At 39.0% G+C, this 23891-nt stretch overlaps 1 protein-coding gene across 1 annotated transcript in view; it reads right to left on the reverse strand.

Annotated features, from left to right (window-relative positions):
- Window positions 1-23891, reverse strand: part of LOC126368851 (guanylate cyclase 32E-like) — a 182808-nt gene that overhangs the window by 98210 nt on the left and 60707 nt on the right. The window contains exon 6 of the mRNA XM_050013027.1: window positions 7544-7690. Within this exon, the coding sequence (XP_049868984.1) occupies window positions 7544-7690 (147 nt within the window). The remainder of the gene's footprint in view (window positions 1-7543; window positions 7691-23891) is intronic.

Genomic DNA, 23891 nt, shown 5'->3' on the forward strand with positions numbered 1-23891 from the left:
TGAACCTTTCCAAGGACATCTCCAATTTAGTCAATGTTGGTAGGTCTCTAGGTCTTCCTCTGCCAGCCCTACCAACAACCTACTTTGTTTTAAATGCCCGTAAGGTGGTAATTGGTGCGGAGTAGAGAGTTACCGTTCTATTCCTACATAACATAATATAAACAGCCTATATACGTCCCACTGCTGGGCACAGGCCTCCCCTCAATCAACCGGAAGGGGTGGAGGTGTTTTTACGGCTAATAGCCGGGACCAACTGCTTAACATGCCCTCCGAAGCACGGAAGCATCTTACTTTTTCGGACAATCAGGTGATTCAAGCCTGAAAAGTCCTTACCAAACAAAGGACAGTCTCACAAAGTGATTTCGACAATGTTCCCATCGGGAATCGAACCCGGACCTCCACATCGTGAGCCTAACGCTCTAACCACTAGAACACGGGGGCTGTTCTATACCTAATAATTCTTTATTCTGTGACTGTTTAACAGCGCTAAATTTGTACAAAAAAAATGAAATTGTAAGAACTGACAAAGAGCTCTGTGCATACTCTACTATTAAATCGTGCTAAAACGTGCGATAGTCCGAAGGCGATTATTGGTAAACAGTCTTTGTTCTTTCACAATTAATTATCGAATTGAAGGGCAATATACAAAATCCATACCCATATTGATACACCCACAAACTATGTAATTAATTATGCCAGATCCGCTCACGATTGTTTACTTTGAAAACGAGAATTTTCAGAGGACATTTTCAATTTGATAGCGTTGATTAAATTTGCAGACGTAACACGGGCAATATTGAGAACGTTGGGGAGAGGATTTCATAATTATCAAATGACGTGCGAGCAATTATTAGTATAAATATAACTTTCTTCTTGTGTGGGTTGTGGGATCAACGACCTCGTCTACTTTGTTACTGTTGAGCCGTCAGAGCCCCTCGACATGTGGTTCATGTAACTATTACCGGGACAGACTGCTTAGCGATCCTCCGAAGCATGGATCATCCTACATTCAGACAATCAGGTGATTAGTCTACGCCATGCCCTAACCCATAGAACAATACGGACCTCCGGCAGACCCTATCCAAAGTTGGGAACAAAGCGATTTTTGTGATTTTTTCCGCCGAGATTCGCACCCCGGCCTCCGGATTGACATTGACCTTCAACAAGTATATCCATGATAATTACGTTGAATAAATTATTCTCATTTCTGATCGTGAGCTGAACGCGCAACCTCTGGACCACGGAGGCCGTTATGTATACATTACATATCTGCTGGCTAGGAGTGTGGGTGTGTAAACCAAACACCCCTTGCCTGTCCCCTCGTATACTTAAAACAAAATTTAAAAACTTATTTTTATCGAGTTCGCATTGACCCGTTTGCGGTAAGACGGTACCCGTATCGCCGCTATGTACATTTGAGCACTTACATTGAAGCACTAAGATTGAGAAAATATAAGCTTTTAAGCTTCCTTTTAGACACGGCTGTTAAGACCATGTTAGTCGGAGAAGATTTTTCAATTTATTTGCAATTGCGTCAATCTAGGTCAGGTTAGGTCACATACCTCCGAAAATGCACTTCTCGGAAATTCCTCACGATGTTTTCCTTCACCTCTGATCACGTGATTTTATGATCCAAACATGAATTCGAAAGCATAATCGACAATCATTGGTTTAGGTCTGTGCTAGATTCAAACCTGTGGCCTCAAAAGTAAGAGGCAAGTCAAAGATATCATGTTAACATTGCTAAAAAAGGAAAATACTTGTCACCGAAATCTCGACACGACTCAATTTCGCAGAGACTGTAGTAGCCTTAAATGCATAAATTACTACGCAGTAAAATGCTTAAATTTAAATTTTAACGAAGTTGTCAGCCATGATAAATATATCATTATCTTGTCCCGCGTGGGTGGCAACGTGGCAAGGTGAATGAGAAACTTCGATATTTCTATAATCATAGCTACGCATTTTTTTTTATTTGTATAAAACATTAAATATATTTCAATAAGATAAAAAACAGGATGCAAATCCACCACGGGCTTCGTCAGTACCTACCAACATTCATATTCAAAAAAATAAAAAAGGGAAAGCATATGAAATCCACATACGCATACATTACGCATTTATTTTAATTTTCACTTGTGCTGAAATAAGCCACGAAAAAAACATTGATATAACTAATTCTAAATTTATTTTCTGCCTTGACTCTCAATGTAAGGTCGCAGGTTTAAATCCAGCAAGTGCCTAAACCTATTTTTACCCACGACGGAACGGAGCAGGTATATGCGTTTAGGGTGAGAGATGTTTGTGTGTGCGTTTGTGCAAAGAAATTTTACTAATTATCTTCTAAACTAATAATCCGATTTTGATGCGGTTTTCAATAACGGGTGTGTGTTTGATGAGTTCATATTATTAGACAGGTTTCATGTCTGTAACTCACTAGGGGGCGCCACAATATTAGTGTTTAGAATAAATATTATCCGAAACGCCTCTTCAATTTATAATAGCAATTTATTTGCAATAGTTTTTATTAGTTAATTGTTTTTGACTGGCGTTTTTTTTTTTCGGTTCCATTGATTACACGTAATTACGTCGAACACGGTGCTGTTTCATTGCTACTTAAATCCCTTAAAAATCAGTAAAAAGGCATATCAGGCATATTCATGGTCCTTCGAGCCAGATTTCAGAGAAGATCACAATCAATAAATTGTAGATAAATTAATACGAAGTGATTGGCGAAGATTAAAGAAAAATCAAGATCGACTATAAGTGGCACGTGGATTGTGTGGTCAAGTGAATCAAATTCATCCAATTAATCCTCATTTAATTCATAAAGTTGAACCCATCACTCAATAATCAGGTAGTATTAAGTAAACAGCCTCCGTGGTCTAGTGGTTAGAGCGTTAGGCTCACGATCTGGTGGTCCGGGTTCGATTCCCGATGGGGACATTGTCGAAATCACTTTGTGAGACTGTCCTTTGTTTGGTAAGGACTTTTCAGGCTTGAATCACCTGATTGTCCGAAAAAGTAAGATGATTCCGTGCTTCGGAGGGCACGTTAAGCCGTTGGTCCCGGCTATTAGCCGTAAAAACACCTCCACCAACCCGCAGTGGAGCAGCGTGGTGGAGTATGCTCCATACCCCCTCCGGTTGATTGAGGGGAGGCCTGTGCCCAGCAGTGGGACGTATATAGACAGTTTATGTATGTTATGTATTAAGTAAAGCAAAGTGTTGTTAATTACGGTTAGTATAATTTTAATTACATTTATTACTCATCATTTATTACCCACGACGGAACGGAGCAGGTATATACGTTTAGGGTGAGAGATGTTTGTGGTGCGTTTGTTCAAAGTAATGTTACCACCTATCTTTTAAACTAATGATCCGATTTTGAGGCGGTTTTCAATAACGGGATTGTGTTTGATGAGTTCATGTTCTTAGACAGGTGTCATGGCTGTAACTCACTAGGGGGCGCCACAATATTAGTGCAAAACAATGTTGCAATATAATCAAAACGAAATGTCCGATTACAATTCTGTTTTCGGCAATGTGTACGTGGTAGCTTATTGCATGTTCCCAAATAATAAAAATTACGTCTTTAACTCACTAGAGGGTGCTACAATATTAGTGAAAAATAGTATTGCAATAATATTAAAACGAATTGTCCAATTTCAATGCGGTTTTCAGCAATGGGTTCGTAGTTGAATGGTGCATGGTCTAAGATAAGTCTTATGATATTAACTCACTAGGAGGCGCTGCTATATTAGTGGGAAACGTTTATATTGCAATATTATTAAAATTAAAACGTATTGTCCGATTTCAATGCGGATTTCAGGAATGAGTTCGTGGGTGATTGGTGCATGTTCTCAGATGAGTGTTATAGAGGTAACTTTAAACAGAAAGCAACTGTATAATATATAATAAGGGACTTAATATTATGTGGTAGGATGAATCACACTTATTGTTTTGCGAGATCTTACCTACACATTATATAGATTATAATTCGTATATGTTCTCTAAAAAGTCTGAAAAAAAGTACCATAATACATAACCGAGGAATATCCTCGGTTATGTATTATGGTAATATTATTATCGCTACATTTAAGTATATCTTTGAGAAACAGACACGTTAGGAAAAAACTGTAAACATCCATATTCATTGTTTAGGTACTTAAGTATGTATATCTATTACCGATGTCTCGAGATATCAACTCTTTTTTAGAAAGTATTTTTAGTCTATTATAATATTTCGTTACATAATAATTGGGTTAAGTCGGGGGTTTTGAGTTATTTTATTCTTTTTCGATGAGATTTTTACCGTCGTGGGTTTTTTTCAAAATTTTTAATTTTGCTTAATTTTCGAAGTCGTTTTTCGAAATCGTGTTTGAATCATAATTATTATCACGTGTTCAGCGGTGCAGGAAAAAAAACGTGAGGAAACCCTTACCTGTATTAGGCTGGTTTTCTCTTCGAAGGTCAAATAAGCAGTCGCTTCTGAAAAAACCCTGACCTGTCAAATCTTCAGGTTAGGTAAGCGGACCCTGTGAAAATCGGCATAAGGCTAGTAAGATGATGATGATGATTCATGATTATAATCCATTGTATTACAGTCTGATCGAACGGTCGATTATGGTCGATTTGTGCTTAGGAAAGAACTTTAAGCCGTTGGTCCCGGTCACTTCCTACTTACGTAAGTACGTGGTTGTTAGATAAGCCTTGCAGGGGCTTTTCAACATTATCCCTGACACCACGGTTGATGAGGTCTGTCATTGACTATGAGATCGATGACCAAACTACTCGAGGGAAGAATCTTAGGAAAAATATCAGAGTCAGGAATGGCTCAATTGGCTCTGCCCACCCAGTTACATAGAGACTCATCATCTCTCTAGCATTAACCCGTTATTCACAGGATCCGCTTACCTAACCTGACGGTCGGGGTGTCGCAAAAAGGGTTCCATACAAAATTAGGACTTAGAATTTTTTTAACAAAAATCGCCAAAAGTAACATTCGGGATCCGGGGGGATGTGGGAGTATTAGGGTGGGGGGAAACCACGGGTGACCTTAGATGACCTTGGGAGGTCACTGACCTTAAAGTCAAGGTCATGACCTTATTCCCTTATTCTTCACAAATATAGTGTAGGTCAGACACATCAAAGGTCAAGGTCATTGACCTTAAAGGTCAAGGTCACTTATCCAAAATCAGAAATATTACCATAATATCAACTTTATGCAGTAAACTTTCGATTTCAGTGACCTCAAAGGTCAAGGTCACCAAGATCATTGACCTTAAAGGTCAAGGTCACTTATCCAAAATCAAAAATATTCGCATTATATCAACTTTGTGTAGTAAACCTTCAAAGTCAGTGACCTTTAAAGGTCTTCACCGCCACCTCTCGGCCCTTCGGGCCTCGATGGTCACAAGTAACCTAACCCACTCGGCTGTATGGCAGGGGGCGAGCAAAGCGAGCCTATATCTACAGTGTCGGGGTGCCGCGAATTTCCGTGCTCGCTTCGCTCGCACCCGTGACTGCTGTCATATCGAAACAAATCTTCACCGCCGCCTCTCGGCCCTTCGGGCCTCGATGGTCACAAGTAACCTAACCCACTCGGCTATATGGCCGACACCCTAACCAACCTGACCACAAAAACCATAGGTCTGGTTTTTACAGAAGCTACTGCCTGTCTGACCTTCCAAACCATGAAGGGAAACCATCCCAATACAGGTTAGGTCGCATACCTCCGAAAATGCATTTCTCGGGAATGCGGGTTTCCTCACGATGTTTTTCCTTCACCGCTGAGCACGTGATACCTAATCATTTATGATCCAAACATGAATTAGAAAACAAATTTGATAATTATTAGTTTAGGCCTGTGCTGGGTTCGAACCTGCGACCTCAAAGTGACTTTGAGGTCAGTCTTTACGTAATGGTGAACCGTGGTAGCCCAGTGGCTACCACGAGACGACGACGAGACGAAACGTGGTGACTACGAGAGTAAATTTATGTACATACCTATATGCATTCTAAGAACATTGCCAATATTCTATTTCTATACGTATTCATTGAACAGTTACAACACGTCATATCTGATACACTTCAAATCCTGTGAACATGTTAATCCAAAGGTAAGCTTTCCGTTGCATAAATTGTTCTCTACGAGTTTTTTAGTATAAACAGCTGAAGGCGTTCCTTTTTTTTTCTTGTTCACCATATTTTTGTTTTTTTATTTACCAATAACGAAATGTAAATAACTAACGATATCGGTTATCGCGCGCGGCACCTTTATTCTACCTCTACATACTTTAAAAAAAAACTATCCTATGTTCTTTCCCAAAGTCTAATCTATCTCTGTACCAAATTTCATCAAAATCGGTCCAGTAGTTATGGCATGAAAGCGTAACAGACGGACAGAGTAACATTTTCATTTATTATATTAAGTAGTAGGGATTCCATTGTTTCGATGACATTTTTAATTTAAAAAGTTAAAGGACAGTTATCTTTCAAATAAGCCATGGTCACCTACTGTACGGTCACGAGCATTAATATGTCTACACTTTGGTACCATGTCACATTAACTTATTTGACAAATTGCACTGTAAGTCTCACTAAATGTCAAATATGTTAGTGCGACAAAGTCCTAAAGTGGGTACATTATATTGCTCATGACTGTACCACTGAAGTGGCACTAAGCATACCTAAGCGATATAGGGTGTGGCAGTGGTACCTTAATTCGATAGTTAGCTCCAAGAAACAAGTTTCCTAGTAAGCTTAGTAATTATTCGTTAACGGCTTTCGATTCCAATTCCAATACAAAGGATCGGTGGAATTGGAATTACAGCTCTGTAGGTTTGTATCTATTTAAGATCCGAGATTAGTGCACGTGTATAAAATCGAACAATACGAGATTTACTAAATATATTAATCACTTTGAATAGGAATGGAATGTTCGGACTAGGACCTCCGTGGTTCAGTGGTTGAGCGTTGTGCTCACGATCCGGAGGTCCCGGTTTGGAATCCCCAGTTTGGTTAGGACATTACAGGCTGATCACCAGATTGTCCAAAAATTGTGCTTCGGAAGGCACGTTAAGCCGTTGGTCCCGGTTGCTACTTACTGATGTAAGTAAGTAGTCGTTACATGAGCCATGTCAAGGGCCTTTGGCGGCTCAGTAATAACCCTGACATCAGGTTTGATGAGGTTCTGTAATTCACCTCACAACCTACACAATAGAAAGCCAGCCCGTGATCTTGACGCATCGAGCTGGATGGGTTTTCTAGTATAATAATAGTTTTAATGAAGATCTGTTCGTGCGCGGGCTACATGTCTTACGTTAGCCCTACTCGCGAGGAGTGCTCAGCGCGTCAGTTTGTTTATAAAAAGAATATTAAACGAGTTAGGAAGTAGGCATTTTGGGAACCTAGGCTAGGCCGTTAGAACGTTAAATATGATAAAGAGAAGAACAACGCTACTACACGTAATCGCAATGCATGAGTAAACATAAACCTTATCAAATAAAGTTTAAATAAAACTAAAAAAAGAAGAATCATACCAGCATGAGTGATATCCGCGGAGCTAGGGTCGTATATCTCGTCGTCCACCGCGACCACCGCGTACTGGCCATCCTTGAGCAGTCCTCGCCGCTGCAGCACGCTCACGAAGTCCACCAGCGCTATGTGCTCGCCCAGGAACACGTATACTGCAGACAATAAGAAACTTTATTACACACACATACACAATTATTTTTTTATATTTACCAGAATGGAGCATACATGCTCCAGTGGGCATACATGCTCCAGTGGAGTGAGGGCGGGCCTACGCTCAGCAGTGGGACGTATATAGTCTATTTACATTTATTGATTCTATTTCATCATCATCAATTTAAGAGCCACGCTCTTGTCGGTGTAGCATTTTCCATTCCAGTCTATCAAAGGTCAATTCCTTGACTTCCCTATAAGGCACGACGTTAACCTTTTCTTTAATCTGTTCCACGTAAGCTCTTCTTGGTCTTCCCCTTCCTCTCTTTCCTTCTAACATTGCTTCTATGATTATTTTAATAAATTCGTCGTATCTTATTAGGTGTCCAATTATCTTGCCTCTTCTGTCCTCAATAATTCTCAGTAAGTAATTCAATTCAGTGATTCTATTTACCAGTATAAAAATTATCTAACGTGGGCAAAGGCAGCCCTATGATTAAAAGCGACAAGACCCTCCGATAGTGGTTGCCTGGAAGAAATTGTTCTAGAACAATAAGACCGCATGAATTGTACTGTATTCATGTTTTGTCTGATCGTTGAAATTAAGTTCTGTGCAATATAATGTATTTGAATTGATTTGATTGAGTTATAATTATAGTAAGTATATGTACGCACGTGTATGAACTGGGGTTTAGCGCGAAAACATACCTATTATGTAAAGTGGGTAAGTAGATTATACTAATTTATCTACTTATGGCGATTCTCACACTTCCCCGCATGATGCAGCGTAGCGCGTGAATGCGTGTTCTTCCGTTGCTTGTAAGTATCTCCGTTTGTATAGAAAACACGCACAGTCTAACACACAGAAAATGCATCCACGCGCGTCGCTGCATCATGCGGGCGGGACAGTGTGAGAATCACCTATATCTACTTACCTACGTAAGGTATATCTACCTAACAACAATATCTGTTCCGTTGTCATAATTAAACTTTCAACGACCTTTGTGGACTAGTGGTTGAGCGTTGGGCTCACGATCCGAAGGTCCTGAGTTCGATTCCCGGTGGGGACTCACTAAAATTACTTTATGGTCCCTAGTTTGGTTAGGTCATTCAAAGTTCAAAATTCCAAAATATATTTAGTAGGTAACATAGTTCCACTTTGAATTGTAATTTTTTACATAACGAACGTCTCACCCGCCTAAAACTACTGCAGGCTGATCACCCGATTGTCCGAAAGTAAGATTATCCGTGCTTTGGAAGGCACGTTAAGCCGTTGGTCCCGGTTACTACTTACGGATGTAAGTAGTTGTTACATGAACCATGTCAGGGACCTATGGCGGCTCTATAGTAACCCTGACACCAGGGTTGATAAGGTTGTTACTCCAGCTAACAACTCACACGATAGAAAAAAAAGAATGAAACTTTCAAACCAATTTTACTTGGGTAAAATGGTCGCGAATTGAGAAACTCCAAGATATATGTATATACAATACGCCGGAGACGTCGAAGGCGCGACCTTGTCATGTGCCAGATAAGTATGTCTATTTCACGAGACATTTGCCTCTTACTATTTCTTCAAATAAGCCATTCGCCTAACTGGGTACATAGTCATAAACTTATGTTGGTTTTTATTTGTCTGTCAGTGTATACGCGACGACGCGACTTAGAAATTCTCCTTCTACCTACAGTAAGCTTTATAAAGGGTTGCGCAACCAATTTGTTGCCGGAAACCGAATCCCGCACAATTCAAATTCAATTATTCAGTAGGTAACATAGTTACACTTTGAATCCTCATTTTATAATGACGAACGTCTCATCCGCCTAAAACTACTGCAGCTTGTAAATGGATTTAATAAGCACATTAAACAAACATTTTCAGAGTTTGAGCTTTAGTTTATGCGGTTATTGGCCCCGATTCCTGCAGACACCTAATTTTATTTTAAGTTATACCCATCATTTTTCTCGTCCGCCGAAATGGAAAGGGATGGATGATTGTCAACAAGTTAATTTTAAACTGAATAAATAACCCGTGCGAATAAAATAGGCATCTCGCTGGTATGCAATCAGTTTGACGTGCTGTCTACTTAATTCTGTCGGGTTATGGGCGACAATGCCGTAAGCGTAGCCAATTACCTATTGTAAAGCCGGGGAAAAGAACGTTCACACACAGGGCCCTAGACGTTCTATACAAAACCACAAAAATATTGTTATACAATTAAGTAATTTGGCTAACTAATATTACGTTAACACGCATGTCTGAGTCGCCTGGTGCGGTGGTATAACTACCACTTCTTATTATGACAATCGCCAGTGGCAGTGAAATAAAGATACAGATACTAAGGGGGATGATTCACTATGATATACGTACATATTATTATCTTGTACGTAGAATACCGTAAAATACTGTGATACAATTAAGTAATTTGAGTGCCTAAAGTGGGGCCGGGGTAGCTCAATTGGTAGAACGCTTGCCTCTCACTTTGAAGTCGCAGGTTCGAATCCAGCACAGACCTAAACCATTATTGTCGAATTTGTTTTCGAATTCATGTTTGGATCATAAATCGTGAGGAAACCCACATTCCCGAGAAATGCATTTTCGAAGGTATGTGATTTAACCTGTATTGGGCTGGTTTTCTCTTCGCGGGTTGGAAGGTCAGACAGGCAGTCGATTCTGTAAAAAACCGGACCTGTCAAATCTTCAGGTTAGGTAAGCGAACCCTGTGAAAACGGGATAATGCTAGGGAGATGATGACTGCCTAATATCAGTTCCCAGACAGTTAATTCCATGCATTTATATCTTCTACATAATCACTAATCTTATATTAACTTTTCAAAGTCTCTGTTTAATTACTATCTTAAAACTATTCAAAGGTAAATTCTGAATGTCATAGTAAACCTTATTGTAAAAACATATATTTCCCCATAAAAGATTTGGTGAATTTTACCAATGGTGGCGCAAACACGATGTCCTAGTGCGATAGGGTGCCACGCTCTTGTCGGTGTAGCATTCTCCATTCTTGTCTATCAAAGGCCAATTCCTTTACTTCCTTATAAGACACGACGTTCGCTTTCTCTTTATTCATTTACATGTTAGCTCTTCTTGGTCTTCCCCTTCCTTTCTTTACTTGTAGATTCCCTTCTATGATGTTTTTAATAAATTCGTCATGTTTTATTAAGTGTCCCTCTTCTGTCCTCAATATCTCCCTATGGATAGAGATAGGGGGATAGGTTCCCAACTATTCCGAACTATAAACCGACACAAATCCCAATTGTGGCTCTTCCCATCCCATTGGGACTTACGGGCATATGACTATGCAAATAGGATTATCTACCATGTAACATAAGATTTGAATTGTTTACTGAATTTCACCGATTTTATCGCTTAAAGCATTGCAATACTTGTTGCTGTTGTCCGCAGACAACAGCGGTACGGTCACGTTTAAAAATAATACAAGTTAATATTTTAGAACCATATCGCTTTAACTTATTTGACAAGATGAAGCAACGTCTCGCTACATGACACATATTATTATGTTAATGCGAAAGGGTCCTAAAGTATCTGTAGGTAAGTAGGTATCTACACCTCACGTTTGGACATGACAAGAGAGAGATGAGACATGAGTGTGTCAGGATCGAAGCAATTGGAATTCAATAGTCTCTGCTTACCCCCGGCGGGAATAAGCGTGAGTTTACGTATGTTGGACATGACAGTACTACCTAAAAATTTCGAAATGAATAAAGAAGGTAAATACAGAAAATATTTTTGCATTCTGTAAAAAGTCAAACATGATTGAGAGGCTTGTCGAAAGCAAGCCAAAAAGTATTGGATAATTTAATCCTACGATTGATGAATCTTTGTTTTCACCCGGGTTCGAATGAAACACGTGGGTGTAAAATTTATTGGAAAAAATCGTCAATATATATCAGAGTTTCGTTTCTGCGCATTTGTTACGGCGCAAAAATATGAATCGCCCTATAAAAAATATAACTTCCTCCATTTTACGATCTTCAAAGTTGACATTTTTAAAGTTGACCTTTTGAGAAAAAGGAAGTAGACATTTTGAGAAATAAATATTTAAAAAATGGTCATTTTGAGAAGTGGGCCTTATGCGACGAAAGGCTTCTATCGTGTGGGTTTGTGAGATAGAGTACCAACCCCATCAACCCTGGTGTCAGGGTTACTATTGAGCCACCAAAGGCCCCTGACATGGCTCATGTAACGACTACTTACGATGATGTAAAAAGGGTCGATAGATCACATTTATATACAAGACCGCAGAAGGAAAGCGAAAGTGGTGTAGTAGGATGGTGCTAAGTAGAATTCCGTGGCCTTTGCCTACCGTAACGTAAAATAGGCGGGATATTATGTATGCATACATTACTATTTCCGTTGATTTTTTGTAATTAGATTCTGAATTTTAAATAAAAACAATATTAAGAATTCATTCTAGTTTTATTACCTTTTTTGGAAACTTTCCAGCCTATTTTATAAATACATCAACGCTACAATTCACTGATCCTGTGATTAAAAAATATGTGTAGGTCCGAAAAATCCGTGATAGCCATGTTTGGAGAACGCGTGACTAAAGTCGTATTCATAGTTCCGTTTCGATTAGTTTAGTTTAGTTTCGTTTCGTTTTGTAGTCGTGTAGTCGTATTTCGCCGTAGTCGTAGTCGAATTCGTAATGTTTCTTTCTTTATTTAAACAAGACTGGCTATAAAAGCCACAAGCGAGCTAGCGCATGAACGTTGCGTTTGAAGTAGTCGCCAAAGTCAAAACCGGCTGTATCACATCACATTAATCGAATTCTACGTTATTTTGGATTTAATAAGCACATTAAACAAACATTTTCAGAGTTTGAGCTTTAGTTTATGCGGTTATTGGCCCCGATTCCTGCAGACACCTAATTTTATTTTAAGTTATACCCATCATTTTTCTCGTCCGCCGAAATGGAAAGGGATGGATGATTGTCAACAAGTTAATTTTAAACTGAATAAATAACCCGTGCGAATAAAATAGGCATCTCGCTGGTATGCAATCAGTTTGACGTGCTGTCTACTTAATTCTGTCGGGTTATGGGCGACAATGCCGTAATCGTAGCCAATTACCTATTGGTCAGCAAAAAGTTTCGATCGCCATCGACTCGCAAAGAAGAAGAATGGGCCGATGTGAAATTTTTAGACGGTTGTTTTAGATTACTGCTTAAAATTGACGTGTAAGTATTCCATTTTTATGCCTGTCGATTACCCGTGCTGCCGTGTCATACGAATCTCTGCTATCTCAAAAAATGCTGTTTTGAGTAAATCGCCTTTAAAGTTTTTTTCAGTTAATCGTCTGTATAGTTCGTATTAAGTGAAATATCTGTCATCAAAATATCAGAAAATATTCTAAAATGTACTCTGAATAACAGGCACTTTTGATTTTTTTCTTTATTATAATAGTTTTTATTTAAATCGAGTTTAAGAGTTGTGCATGACCACTCTTCCATAGAAATGTGGTCACGCGGTCTGTGCTATATTAAGTTAGCAGAGTTTGGCACATGCAGCCGGTTTGTTATTATAACTTTAATCTATCTATGCTAATTATTAGTTGTAAGAGATGATCGTTACAAGCTTTCTATAAATACTGCTTTTTGGGGTAGCCCGGGTTGAGTAGACTAAGTGAAATGGATACAAGGAAAATATTTATATTAAGTACTTAGTTTAATTTTGATATCTACAAAATTGGAAATATTAATGTACAAGTTGGGAATTCCTTTTTTTCTACCCTGACATACATTTTTTGCTTCGTACACATTCATCAATCAGCAATCAGGAGCTCAGAATTATGTAATTTTATAATTTTAAATAAAATAATCTAAAATATAATGAATGTTTAGAAAAAATATTTATGAAATATATAATTATGTTCAAACTTCTTCTCAATAGAATGAAAAAAATGGGATTCCAACAGCATGTTTGCAATCATCAATCACAATGCCATAGCTAAAAATGTTTTAGGCATAACCTTCAGGAATCGATTAATTCCTCCTCACAATTTTCATCACTCTATAATCATCGGCACACATGCACCACCCCTTACTCAAAACATCTGTTGAACCCTTACTAAATTCAACCATCCTCAAGGCCAGCACACCACACCCCCTTGGAAACACCTTCCAGTAGTTCGTCGCAAAATAAAATAATGTTTTCGTGGCCAAGAGTCTGCATTGTCGTACCTTCCGACGACTTATTTACTCTTTCTCCACACAATCTGCTAGACTGCATAACTCCCCTCTCCCGAAAACTTGTCTTCTATGCAAGCACGAACTGTACCAGACACGATGGAAGTTTGCACCGGCTCGAAACATACTCCCTACGCTTTTTGCAGCCACAAGCGTAGAAGAGTCAATCAAGACGATCATTGCTGAAAATGGATCTCCACTCTCAACAAGAATGGATCCTGTGAAGTTTGTACTTCAGAGTAGGAATTTGGTTTTCTATTGCGAGGGACAACCCTCGAAGAAAGTAGAAAATAAAACTATAAAAACTGGCCTCCTCCGCCTGCTTCGCCTCAGTATCATATTTCACCCTTGACACAAACGTCTCAATGAACAGAACCAACGTTCTTGAAAATAGCAATCCCCACAGCTAGCCTGGGCATGCAAATAGCCTCCTGCACATCCACAGCAAAAATCTCGTCAACAGTAGGTACCTTCATTATTTAGATCGCCCTCTAAACATCTATGGGACTTATTCCACCTATGAAACCCGTAGATATTCAGAAGATGGTGTTAAAATTGAAAGTACTGCCAAAAAGCTTTTAGCTTAGGATCATATTTACATACTATGGATGTGGAAACCAACCGTAAAGGATTATTTTTCGAGAAAGGCCACTGCAGGCTGAAAAGTCCATAATACAGCATCAGCATTCTGTCTCTGTATTGAACAACCCTTGCAATCACGTGAAATGGCTTTGAATTGTGACAATTATTATACCTCACAAAAGAAAAATATAATTCTCTTCTTGGCTATGATGAGATCAATCAACTCGTCCTCACTTGTGACTGCAGAATACACAAAGCTCTGGAACCAGGGTACACCCTCATGGCAACTGATACAGTTCCCGGTTGCACAGCGAACTCTTGAATTCTCGAGAGTAAAAGAGATTGACGATCTTACAGAGTATCACAAAAATCGACAACACAGACCATCAGTCCATAAAACCTGAATCCGTTTCGCGACAAACCACAAAAACCGCTTCCAAGGGGGTATAATATACATAGAACCCTTGAAGAAGCCGAACGCAGCAAAGGTTCAACAAATGTTTTACAAAAAATCGCATTCGGCGAACGAGAATCATCTAGGAACAAAAGCAATAAACAAAATAACCCTGTGCTCATGAACTATTTACGATTTTGATGCTGCAATTGATGACCAAAACTAAAAATAATATTAATAGCGATGATGTTATCGCTTGCTCAGTTATGAAAACCCAGGGTTACATCCATTGCAATTCTTTATTCAACAAGAAAAGTCACAAGACCTTATCATCCTCATCACATTTGAGTATGCTTTCTCACAACAAACAGTTTTCCAGCCTGGTATTGTATCCTCCCATTGATGGTTCTTGCAAAACTCAATCCTTTGACCAACGGTTCCAGGTAGTATCACTGTTCTAAAGAAGTTTCCCATTCTTATTCAAACCAAAAAATATTTCCCCTTTATGCCTGGTTCAAAGCATTTTGGGTCCTCGACTTCTCTCTCAGATTCAGGAAGTGTTTCCTCCCTGGGCGCCGGGTTTGCAAGTACAAAGAATGTCGCGAATCGCTAGGATTGCCTTCGTCGTAGTCACGCCTATCTATTGTAACTTTTAGTTAGAGGAGTTAGGCGTGACCCACATGCAAAAAAATCAAGTTAGCAGACTTTGTCAACCTCTATATCTCAAAAAGTATCAATAAATTTTAAAATGTTTTTACTGAACTATGTAAAGCATAGGATATAAACCCCTTTTGCACTGGTTATTCGTAACTCGACTATTTTAAGATAGCAGACTTGTGCGTGACACGGCAGCGTGCCTTTCTTTTTCAACGGATAAGAAAAAGACAGGTATAACTTAAAATAAAATTAGATGGCGTCTGCAGGAATTAGCGCCATTATCATAATTAAAAACACATAATACCACCGGGTTTTTACCGCGTTAAAATAGTGTTGAAACTTGAACATTGACAGATTTAGATTTTAGACAAATTTCAGATTACGAGGCCTAATAATCCGTTCTGTCGGACGCTAAAAGGTCAAAGTATCAAATTCTCTCTTTATTTAATAGCCGCTCTCTTGTCGGTGGAGTAATCGCCTCCATTTTCATTTCTCCATAGATCAAAGTATCAAATTATACTTTCAATATTTTCCAAGAACCTGTAAAATTACGCTTCATCCCACCTTTTATCCGACTTAACAAACGCTCGCAAAGAGTTGGAAACGCCTATTTCAGCCGACAAATCAATGCTTAATATTACTTTCAGTAAACGTTTATAGAAAATGTAATCTTCCGCTCTCGATTTCGTTTTCGACTGCAACGTCATCGACTTCAATTATCACGGCACGCATTGTTTCCGAGAAGAGAAGGTCGCCCAGTTTGAAGAACGTTTAAATCTCACTGTGGGGTCGCGGGTTCAGATCCCAGTACGGGCCTTAACCAATAAATAATTTAAGAATTTGTTTTCGAATTCATGTTCAGATCACGTGCTCAGCGGTAAAACACCGCGAGAAAACCCACATTATTGAGAAGTGCGTTTCGGAAGTATGTAGTACGGAGGTAACTTAACCAATGATGCCAAACCAATGATTAATTTGTTTTTGAATTTATGTTTGAATCATAAATGATTATCACATGCTCAGCAGTAAAGGAAAACATCGTGAGGAAACATTCCCGAGAAATACATTTTCGGAGGTATGTGACATAACCTGTATTGGGCTAGTTTCCTTCGCGGTTGGAAAGTTAGGCAATCGTTCCTGTAAACAACCGGACCTGTCAAATCTTCAGGTTAGGCTAGCTTCTCTCTCTTCAGCTAGGCTTAGTGGACCCAGTGAAAAACGAAATAACGCTAGAGATGATGAAAAAATCGATTGGATCGAAGTAAAAATCACATTTTCAATTGGATAATAGCAATGTCGAGATTGTTTAGAGATCTACCGAGATAATTATATTTGTATTTCTTATATATATCTACGTAGGATTATAGAAAAGAACTGAAACGTCTTCAATTCGAAGGAAATCGAAGTAAAATGTAAATGTAAACTAAAATCTATTTCGCTTCCACGCGTTATCTTCGTCATATTGTTCCGTATTTTCTTCCAAGATTTTACAAAGATAAAAACGAAATTGCACTGAATACAAAACAGACAAAACACTATCCATCACGTGGATAACTTTGTATTCATAAAATGTTCTTCAGGATCCACAACACGTGGGAGTTGTTTGTAAACATAAGATAATGTGCTGAAGTTATTACCTCGGATATTACCTTTGCAACGAATAGAAGGCTATAACAAGAATACGGGCAACAAAACTGTGTACCTACTACACGTGTACATGAACGCTATATACGTAAACATGTTACGATATCGCAACGTACCACGAGCCACGGCGCCATAGCGTAGTCGATACGATGCCGCGTGAGTTCAGGCAGTCATTGTGACGTTGCACACAAACACGTTACGATGTCGCAACTTACTACGATGTACAGCATGACAGCGCTGTCCATACGATGCCGCGTTGAGTTCAAGTAGTCAATGTGACGTTGCACACAAACTCGTTACGATGTCGCAACTTACTACGATGCACTGCATGATAGCGCTGTCCATACGATGCCGCGTTGAGTTCAAGTAGTCAATGTGACGTTGCACACAAACACGTTACGATGTCGCAACTTACTACGATGCACAGCATGATAGCGCTGTCCATACGATGCCGCGTTGAGTTCAAGTAGTCAATGTGACGTTGCACACAAACTCGTTACGATGTCGCAACTTACTACGATGCACAGCATGATAGCGTTGTCGATATCGATGTTGCGCGGGTTCAAGCAGTTAATCTAACGTAGCATATATGAGCGCGTTACGATATTGCAACGTCATTTTTTACGATATGGCGATGCGTCGTAAAACATCGTAGCATCGTGCTCGATGTCGTATTTTAGGTATTTATTTGGGTGTCAGCAAGTGAGAAGGATCTTGCATTTCAGCTATGTATCTAGTTAAAGCTAATTCACACAGGTAGTACAGTTTTTATTACCGTAGAAAATACATGTTTGTTTACCAAGAGAATCTTGGATACATTAAGCTAATCCATTATCACTCTTCACAGACTTAACTAAAGTAATAAGCTATTCCCATCTCAGTTTTGTAACATAATAACCCTAATAACCGTTATTCTGAACACCCTCGATAGCTACCTAAACACGTAAGTAAAATACTTAATGATCCCCGAGGACCTAGCCAAGTTTTCTATAGTGGAACACGGACTACAGAATAACCAGTGCGAATTCCTACTGCTAACCTCAAAGAGCGAGATGTCTATTTAACCTGAACATTCTATACTAACGTATGGCCCGTGTAATATAAAGAATAATACGTAATGTAACTCTCTGTCCCGCACCAATTCGTATACTCAGCCCCTATGACTGCATACAAACAACCTCGTTTTACACAGACACTACACATTGACATTATCAACACGCGCAACTGTGTGTGTGACGTCTGAGGGCTGCCAATTACGATACCTAATTTAACCGCCATTACTTACTGAGGTAGGTAGTACTATTTATGAAATCATGCTTTTATAATCATCAGATAATATTTATTATATTTATTTACCACACAAATCACAAACAAGAAGTTTTGAACAATGAAAGTTGACAATATAAATAAATAGGCTTTATACACTAGACTTAAAAAATCACTTAACTAATTAATTGCATTCACATTACTTTTACATTAAGCCTTAGCCTAGGTTAAATTTTATTGCAAATTATAGGCATGTTTTGCTGAAAAATCACCATGAAAAATAAATATTTATGAGCGCCGCGCAGGCGAGCCAGGGCAATTACTATGAGATCAAATATTCGCATCAGACAAAAGAACGTCGGCGTCCAATTTCAAAATTCGAAGATATAAACTAAACTAATAAAAAAATAAAATTCACCCAGCCTTCATGATTCAAGTCTAAACTATGTTCAAAATTTAACGTACAAAATTTAATTTAATTGTACAAAATTTCCTTGCAAAGTAAATTCAAATCATTAGACGTGGGTAATTTATTTCTTTCGAAATGGCAACGCAGGGTGGGATGACGTCGGCTGGGCAAACCTTGAAATGCTAGCCATCACTTTTGAGCATACCTGGTTTTCTTATACCATGCTCGAAACAATCTCGAGTGACAGATCAGACTACCCTACAGGGACGATTCAGCTCACAACAACAAACAGTTGAAAACCTTGATAAAATCCAAGTATGTACAACTCCCAATGGTCTCCACAGTTACCACTTATTATCCGTAATTGGTATCGACCTTGCACCATTTCGCTCCGTACAATCCTTTCAAAATCCAAGGTCAGAAGCCACCTGGGAAAACTCTAGATTATTTCCTTAAGATCACCGGGGGAAAAGCAGTAGACACTCAAGTTTTATTCAGGTCAAATTACATTATATCGACGAAACGACAAGACGCATTTATGTAAATATTGACGATTCAAAGTGTAACTATTTTACCCACTAAATAAAGACATTTTTGAGTTTGAGTTAGGCCCATCTTCCATACTTCCCTCCGGTTGATTGAGGTGAGGCCTGTGCCCAGCAGTGGGACGTATATAGGCTGTTTATGTTATGTTTATGTTAGGCCCATCTTCAAGTTAGTTAAGGCTTTCATTCAACATCATACATCTACTTATACTACTACGGATATGGACTTACTAGTCGGGCTTTAAACCTAGACTGAAGTAGATTTAAAAAAAAAAGTCTTGCGACGCAGTTTTAGATACAACTGGTGACCCAAGACTGACAGTTCTTCGCCCTACGCTTGCGGTGAAGCGGGGTAAATTAAATAAAAAAGTGACTCTGACGGGATTTGTACCCCGCAGCATAGAATAAGGAATAATACTACGTATAGAACGGCAACTCTCTCCGCCCTCCACAAGCGTCTGAGCTTTGAGGTTTACCTCTACCCCCGTCGAACATAGTTAAGATTTGAATCTTGAAGGATTTTTATTTTTTATCACTTTAGTTTTTATGTTCGAATTTTAAAATTGGACGCCGATGGACTTTCGTGTGATTTGAATATTTGATCTCACAGTATTGCCTGCTGGGTTCACCTGCGCGGCGCCTATAAAATATTTATTTTTCATGGTGATTGTTGAAAACATGCTAATTATTTGCAACAAAATTGAACCTAAGCCAAGTGCTTAATGTAATAATAATGTGAATGCAAATTAATTAGTTCAGTGTTTTTTAAGTCAAGTGTAAAGCTTTTTTATTTATATTGTGAACCTTCATTGTTCAAAATTTATTGTTAGCGATTTGTGTGTTAACTGGTTATTACAAAAGCATCTTTTATAAGTAACCTACCTAAAAAGTAAACCTAACTAAATAAAACAGTTAAATTAGGTATTGTAATTGGCAGCCTTCAGACTATCAATGCCAATGTGTAGTGTCTGTGTAAAACGAGAAGTATGCAGTGTCCGGTGTGAACCCGCAGCCCGTGTCAGCCGCACACACACCACACCACCTTCTACTAATTAGTAGCTGTAATTTTGGCCATTTAAGTATATACATGGTTATTTTTAAAACATCAACAACCTCGAAGGACTATAAATATAGCTAATATCATAAACAACATTTGTTTTATCATAACTCAATACATTAGTTATAAATGATTTTCCAATATTTGATTGTACTGTCGTGACATTTGTAAGTCATTTGTAGTTCTATTAACATAACTAATAATAACTAATAAATCAATGAAGACTATAGAGAACCGGGGAGGAAATATGATTTGCCACCTGATACGACACGATTCATTTATAACAAACATCATAGAAGGAAAAATTGAAGGGAAGAGAGGAAGGGGTAGACCTAGGAGCACATTTATGAAACAAATAAAAGAAAAGGTGCAGGTCGTGTCGTATCAGGAGGTGAAGGATTTGGCGGGAAGAAGGGAGGAATGGCGATTACTCCACCGACAAGAGCGCAGTTCTTAAATAAAGGGAAAGAGAATAATACAACTAAATTTTTGATGTATTGTCATTTTTGAAAATTCTGCCAGTGTCGAAGTTGGAGAATACCTAAGGAGACATACCTAACACATGAGACATGGGGATTCGAAGTTTACGATGCGTTGCGCATAGTTAAGAACATTCAGACGTGAAATTAAATTGACATTTCTTTTTGTATAAAGGTAGAATGTAACAAATTATCAAAAGTCGTAGAAAAAATGTTGTTGTTTATGATGTCAGCTATCTAGTCCTGCGAGGTTTTTGATGTTTTAAAAATATAGCGAGGAAGAAATTCCCGATCCGTCTACATTATTCGTGCGGTACAGACATGAGCAATGTAATGTACCCACTTTAGGACTCTGTCGCACTAACATATTTGACATTTAGTGAGACTTACAGTTCAATTTGTCAAAAAAGTTAATGTGACATGGTACCAAAGTGTATAGGTACATATTAATGCTCGTGACCGTACCTAATCAAACAGCTCATTTATATGTTCCTGAAGATTCGCTATGATTCCCAAACCGTTTACTACGCATAACAGAGGCAAGGTTGTATAAATGACGGAATGTTCAAAACAAACCGAACTTTTGGGTCGATGAATTGACTACGCAAGTGCGTGAGTGGGCACACAACCTAAGCGCCACTACAGAGAATGGTATGGACCTACATATAACCTATTTATTTATTTACGATCCTGACGACCCTGACGATTACTTGAGTGATAGAGGCGGCCAATCTGGCGACAGTAAACACTTCAGGACTCCGAGTACCACGGGAATGTCGGCGATCTCTCTTTCAGGGCTTAACGATACCAGACCACTCGAGGCCAGGGGGGTCAAAAAGGTCACATGGAAACAACTCATATAAAAAGCAATATTGCCATTTGACAAACATCAAATTGCAATAAAGTTCAGTACGATCTACTTTGAGCCGGCGCGCATGTATGCATGTAACGATTGATGAATGTAGAGGAAGCAGGAGAAGTGTGTCACGATCGAAGCAAATGGAATTCCTTAAAGCTTACCCTGTGCAGCGTAATTTTGCTGCAGCGCAATCTTTTTGCTTATCAAGTTTTCTTTTTCTGGCTTTTTGGACGTATGCTATATTTAAAATTTGAAATATGAATTTGTCTCCATGGTTTGTTTGTTTGTTTCTTGACATTTGAGAGATATTCTTTGTGGCTGACTATTGGTTTTCTTGTATTTTATCTGGAAAATCTAATTTAATGTTCTGTATGTGTTTTTAAATGTGCTGTTTAAATTGTGAAACGTAAAACGTAATTTCTGGTGATATAATTATAGTATTTCATTTTCCCTGGTAAGTTCGTGTTGGTTTGCTCTTCTTTCTTCTTTTTCTTTGATTCCTCTTTTCAATTTTATTATTTATCGTTGTAGATAAGGGAAATCCCCTTGGGTTTTGGTTTTTACCTGGAGCTACATCGTGTGCGAAGTCGCCCCATCCCTACGGATCCTATATATGATTCGAGTTGCGACTGCGAAGTCGCTACGATCGCTCCGACTCTGCGGTTCCTGTCACTTGCCGTTACCCGTTTCCTGACCCGATGATATTTTTATTTTTAATCGTCGTTTGAGAGCCCTTCTTGATTCAGGCGCTCAGACTTCTCTTTTAAGCGCGAAACTCGCGCGTGAAATCGGCATTCCTTTTGATGGTTGTTTTTCTGGTACTCCGGTCGTATCTGCTAATAACGCGCCGATTACCATTTTAGGGTCAGCCACCCTTACTGTCTCTTTTAATGGCCGTGATTGCTTGCATAAGTTTTTGATCGCTGAATCAATCACGTCTGATATTATTCTTGGTATTGAGTTTTGGGACAAATTCGGTCTCACCTCTGTTTTCAGTGCTGCCTTTAATGAGAAAGTAGCAGGCAACTTGTTCGTTCCTAACGGTTCCTTTTCAGGACCGGTTTGTATTAATGAAGTTTCTTATCCTCGGGTCGATCTTTCCCCGGACCAAGAGAAGGTTCTTGCTGAAGTTATTGTTGAATACGGCGAGATTTCTTCCGACAAAATTGGTTTAGGAAAGACTACGTGGTTGTCGCATAAGATTAATACCGTCGGCTCTCCTATTAAACAACGTTATTATCCTCTTTCTCCAACCAAGCTTCAGATCCTTAACGAGGAGATAGATAAGATGCTTGAGGCAGGTGTCATACGTCCCTCTCGTTCTCCTTGGGCCAGCCCAGTCGTGATGGTTACCAAAAAGGACGGTAGCGTTCGTTTCTGCGTTGATAGTCGCAAGCTGAATAGCGTTACAGTTCGGGACTCTTATCCGCTTCCCCGCATTCAAGATATTTTAGATAATCTGCGTGGTGCGAAGTACATGACGTCGCTCGATTTTCGTAGTGCTTTTTGGCAGATCCCACTTGCCGATTCGGAAAGTTGTGAAAAAACCGCCTTCATTGTTCCTCAACGTGGTCTTTTCGAGTTTGTACGTATGCCTTTTGGTCTTACTAACGCCGCTTCGGAGATGCAGCGTCTAACTGACCTTATCGTAAATTACGAATTCACTAATACAAGCGAGAACTGTGTTTTCGGCTATGTCGACGATTTGATTATTGTTTCCAAAGATTTTGATAGCCATATTTCTTTATTACGTCGCGTTTTGCACCGTTTAAAAGAAGCTGGTCTTTCTATCAACTTAAAGAAATGTGAGTTTTGTCGCAAAGAAATTAAATATTTGGGCTATATCGTGAATGAGAATGGTCTTCAAACTGACCCCCAAAAACTTGAAGCTATCACAGATTATCCCACTCCGTGTTCGGCGAAAGCTCTTAGGGCATTTTTAGGAATGTGTTCTTATTATAGACGGTTTGTTAATGGTTTTTCTTCAATAATTGCCCCGTTAACGGCATTGTTAGGGAAAAGGAAAGGTCGAGATCCTATCGATTGGAATCCTCAAGCTGATGCCGCTTTTAACAGGTTAAAAGAAT

Source organism: Pectinophora gossypiella, chromosome 8 (genome assembly GCF_024362695.1).
Source record: "Pectinophora gossypiella chromosome 8, ilPecGoss1.1, whole genome shotgun sequence".
Taxonomy (NCBI): Eukaryota; Metazoa; Arthropoda; class Insecta; order Lepidoptera; family Gelechiidae; genus Pectinophora; species Pectinophora gossypiella.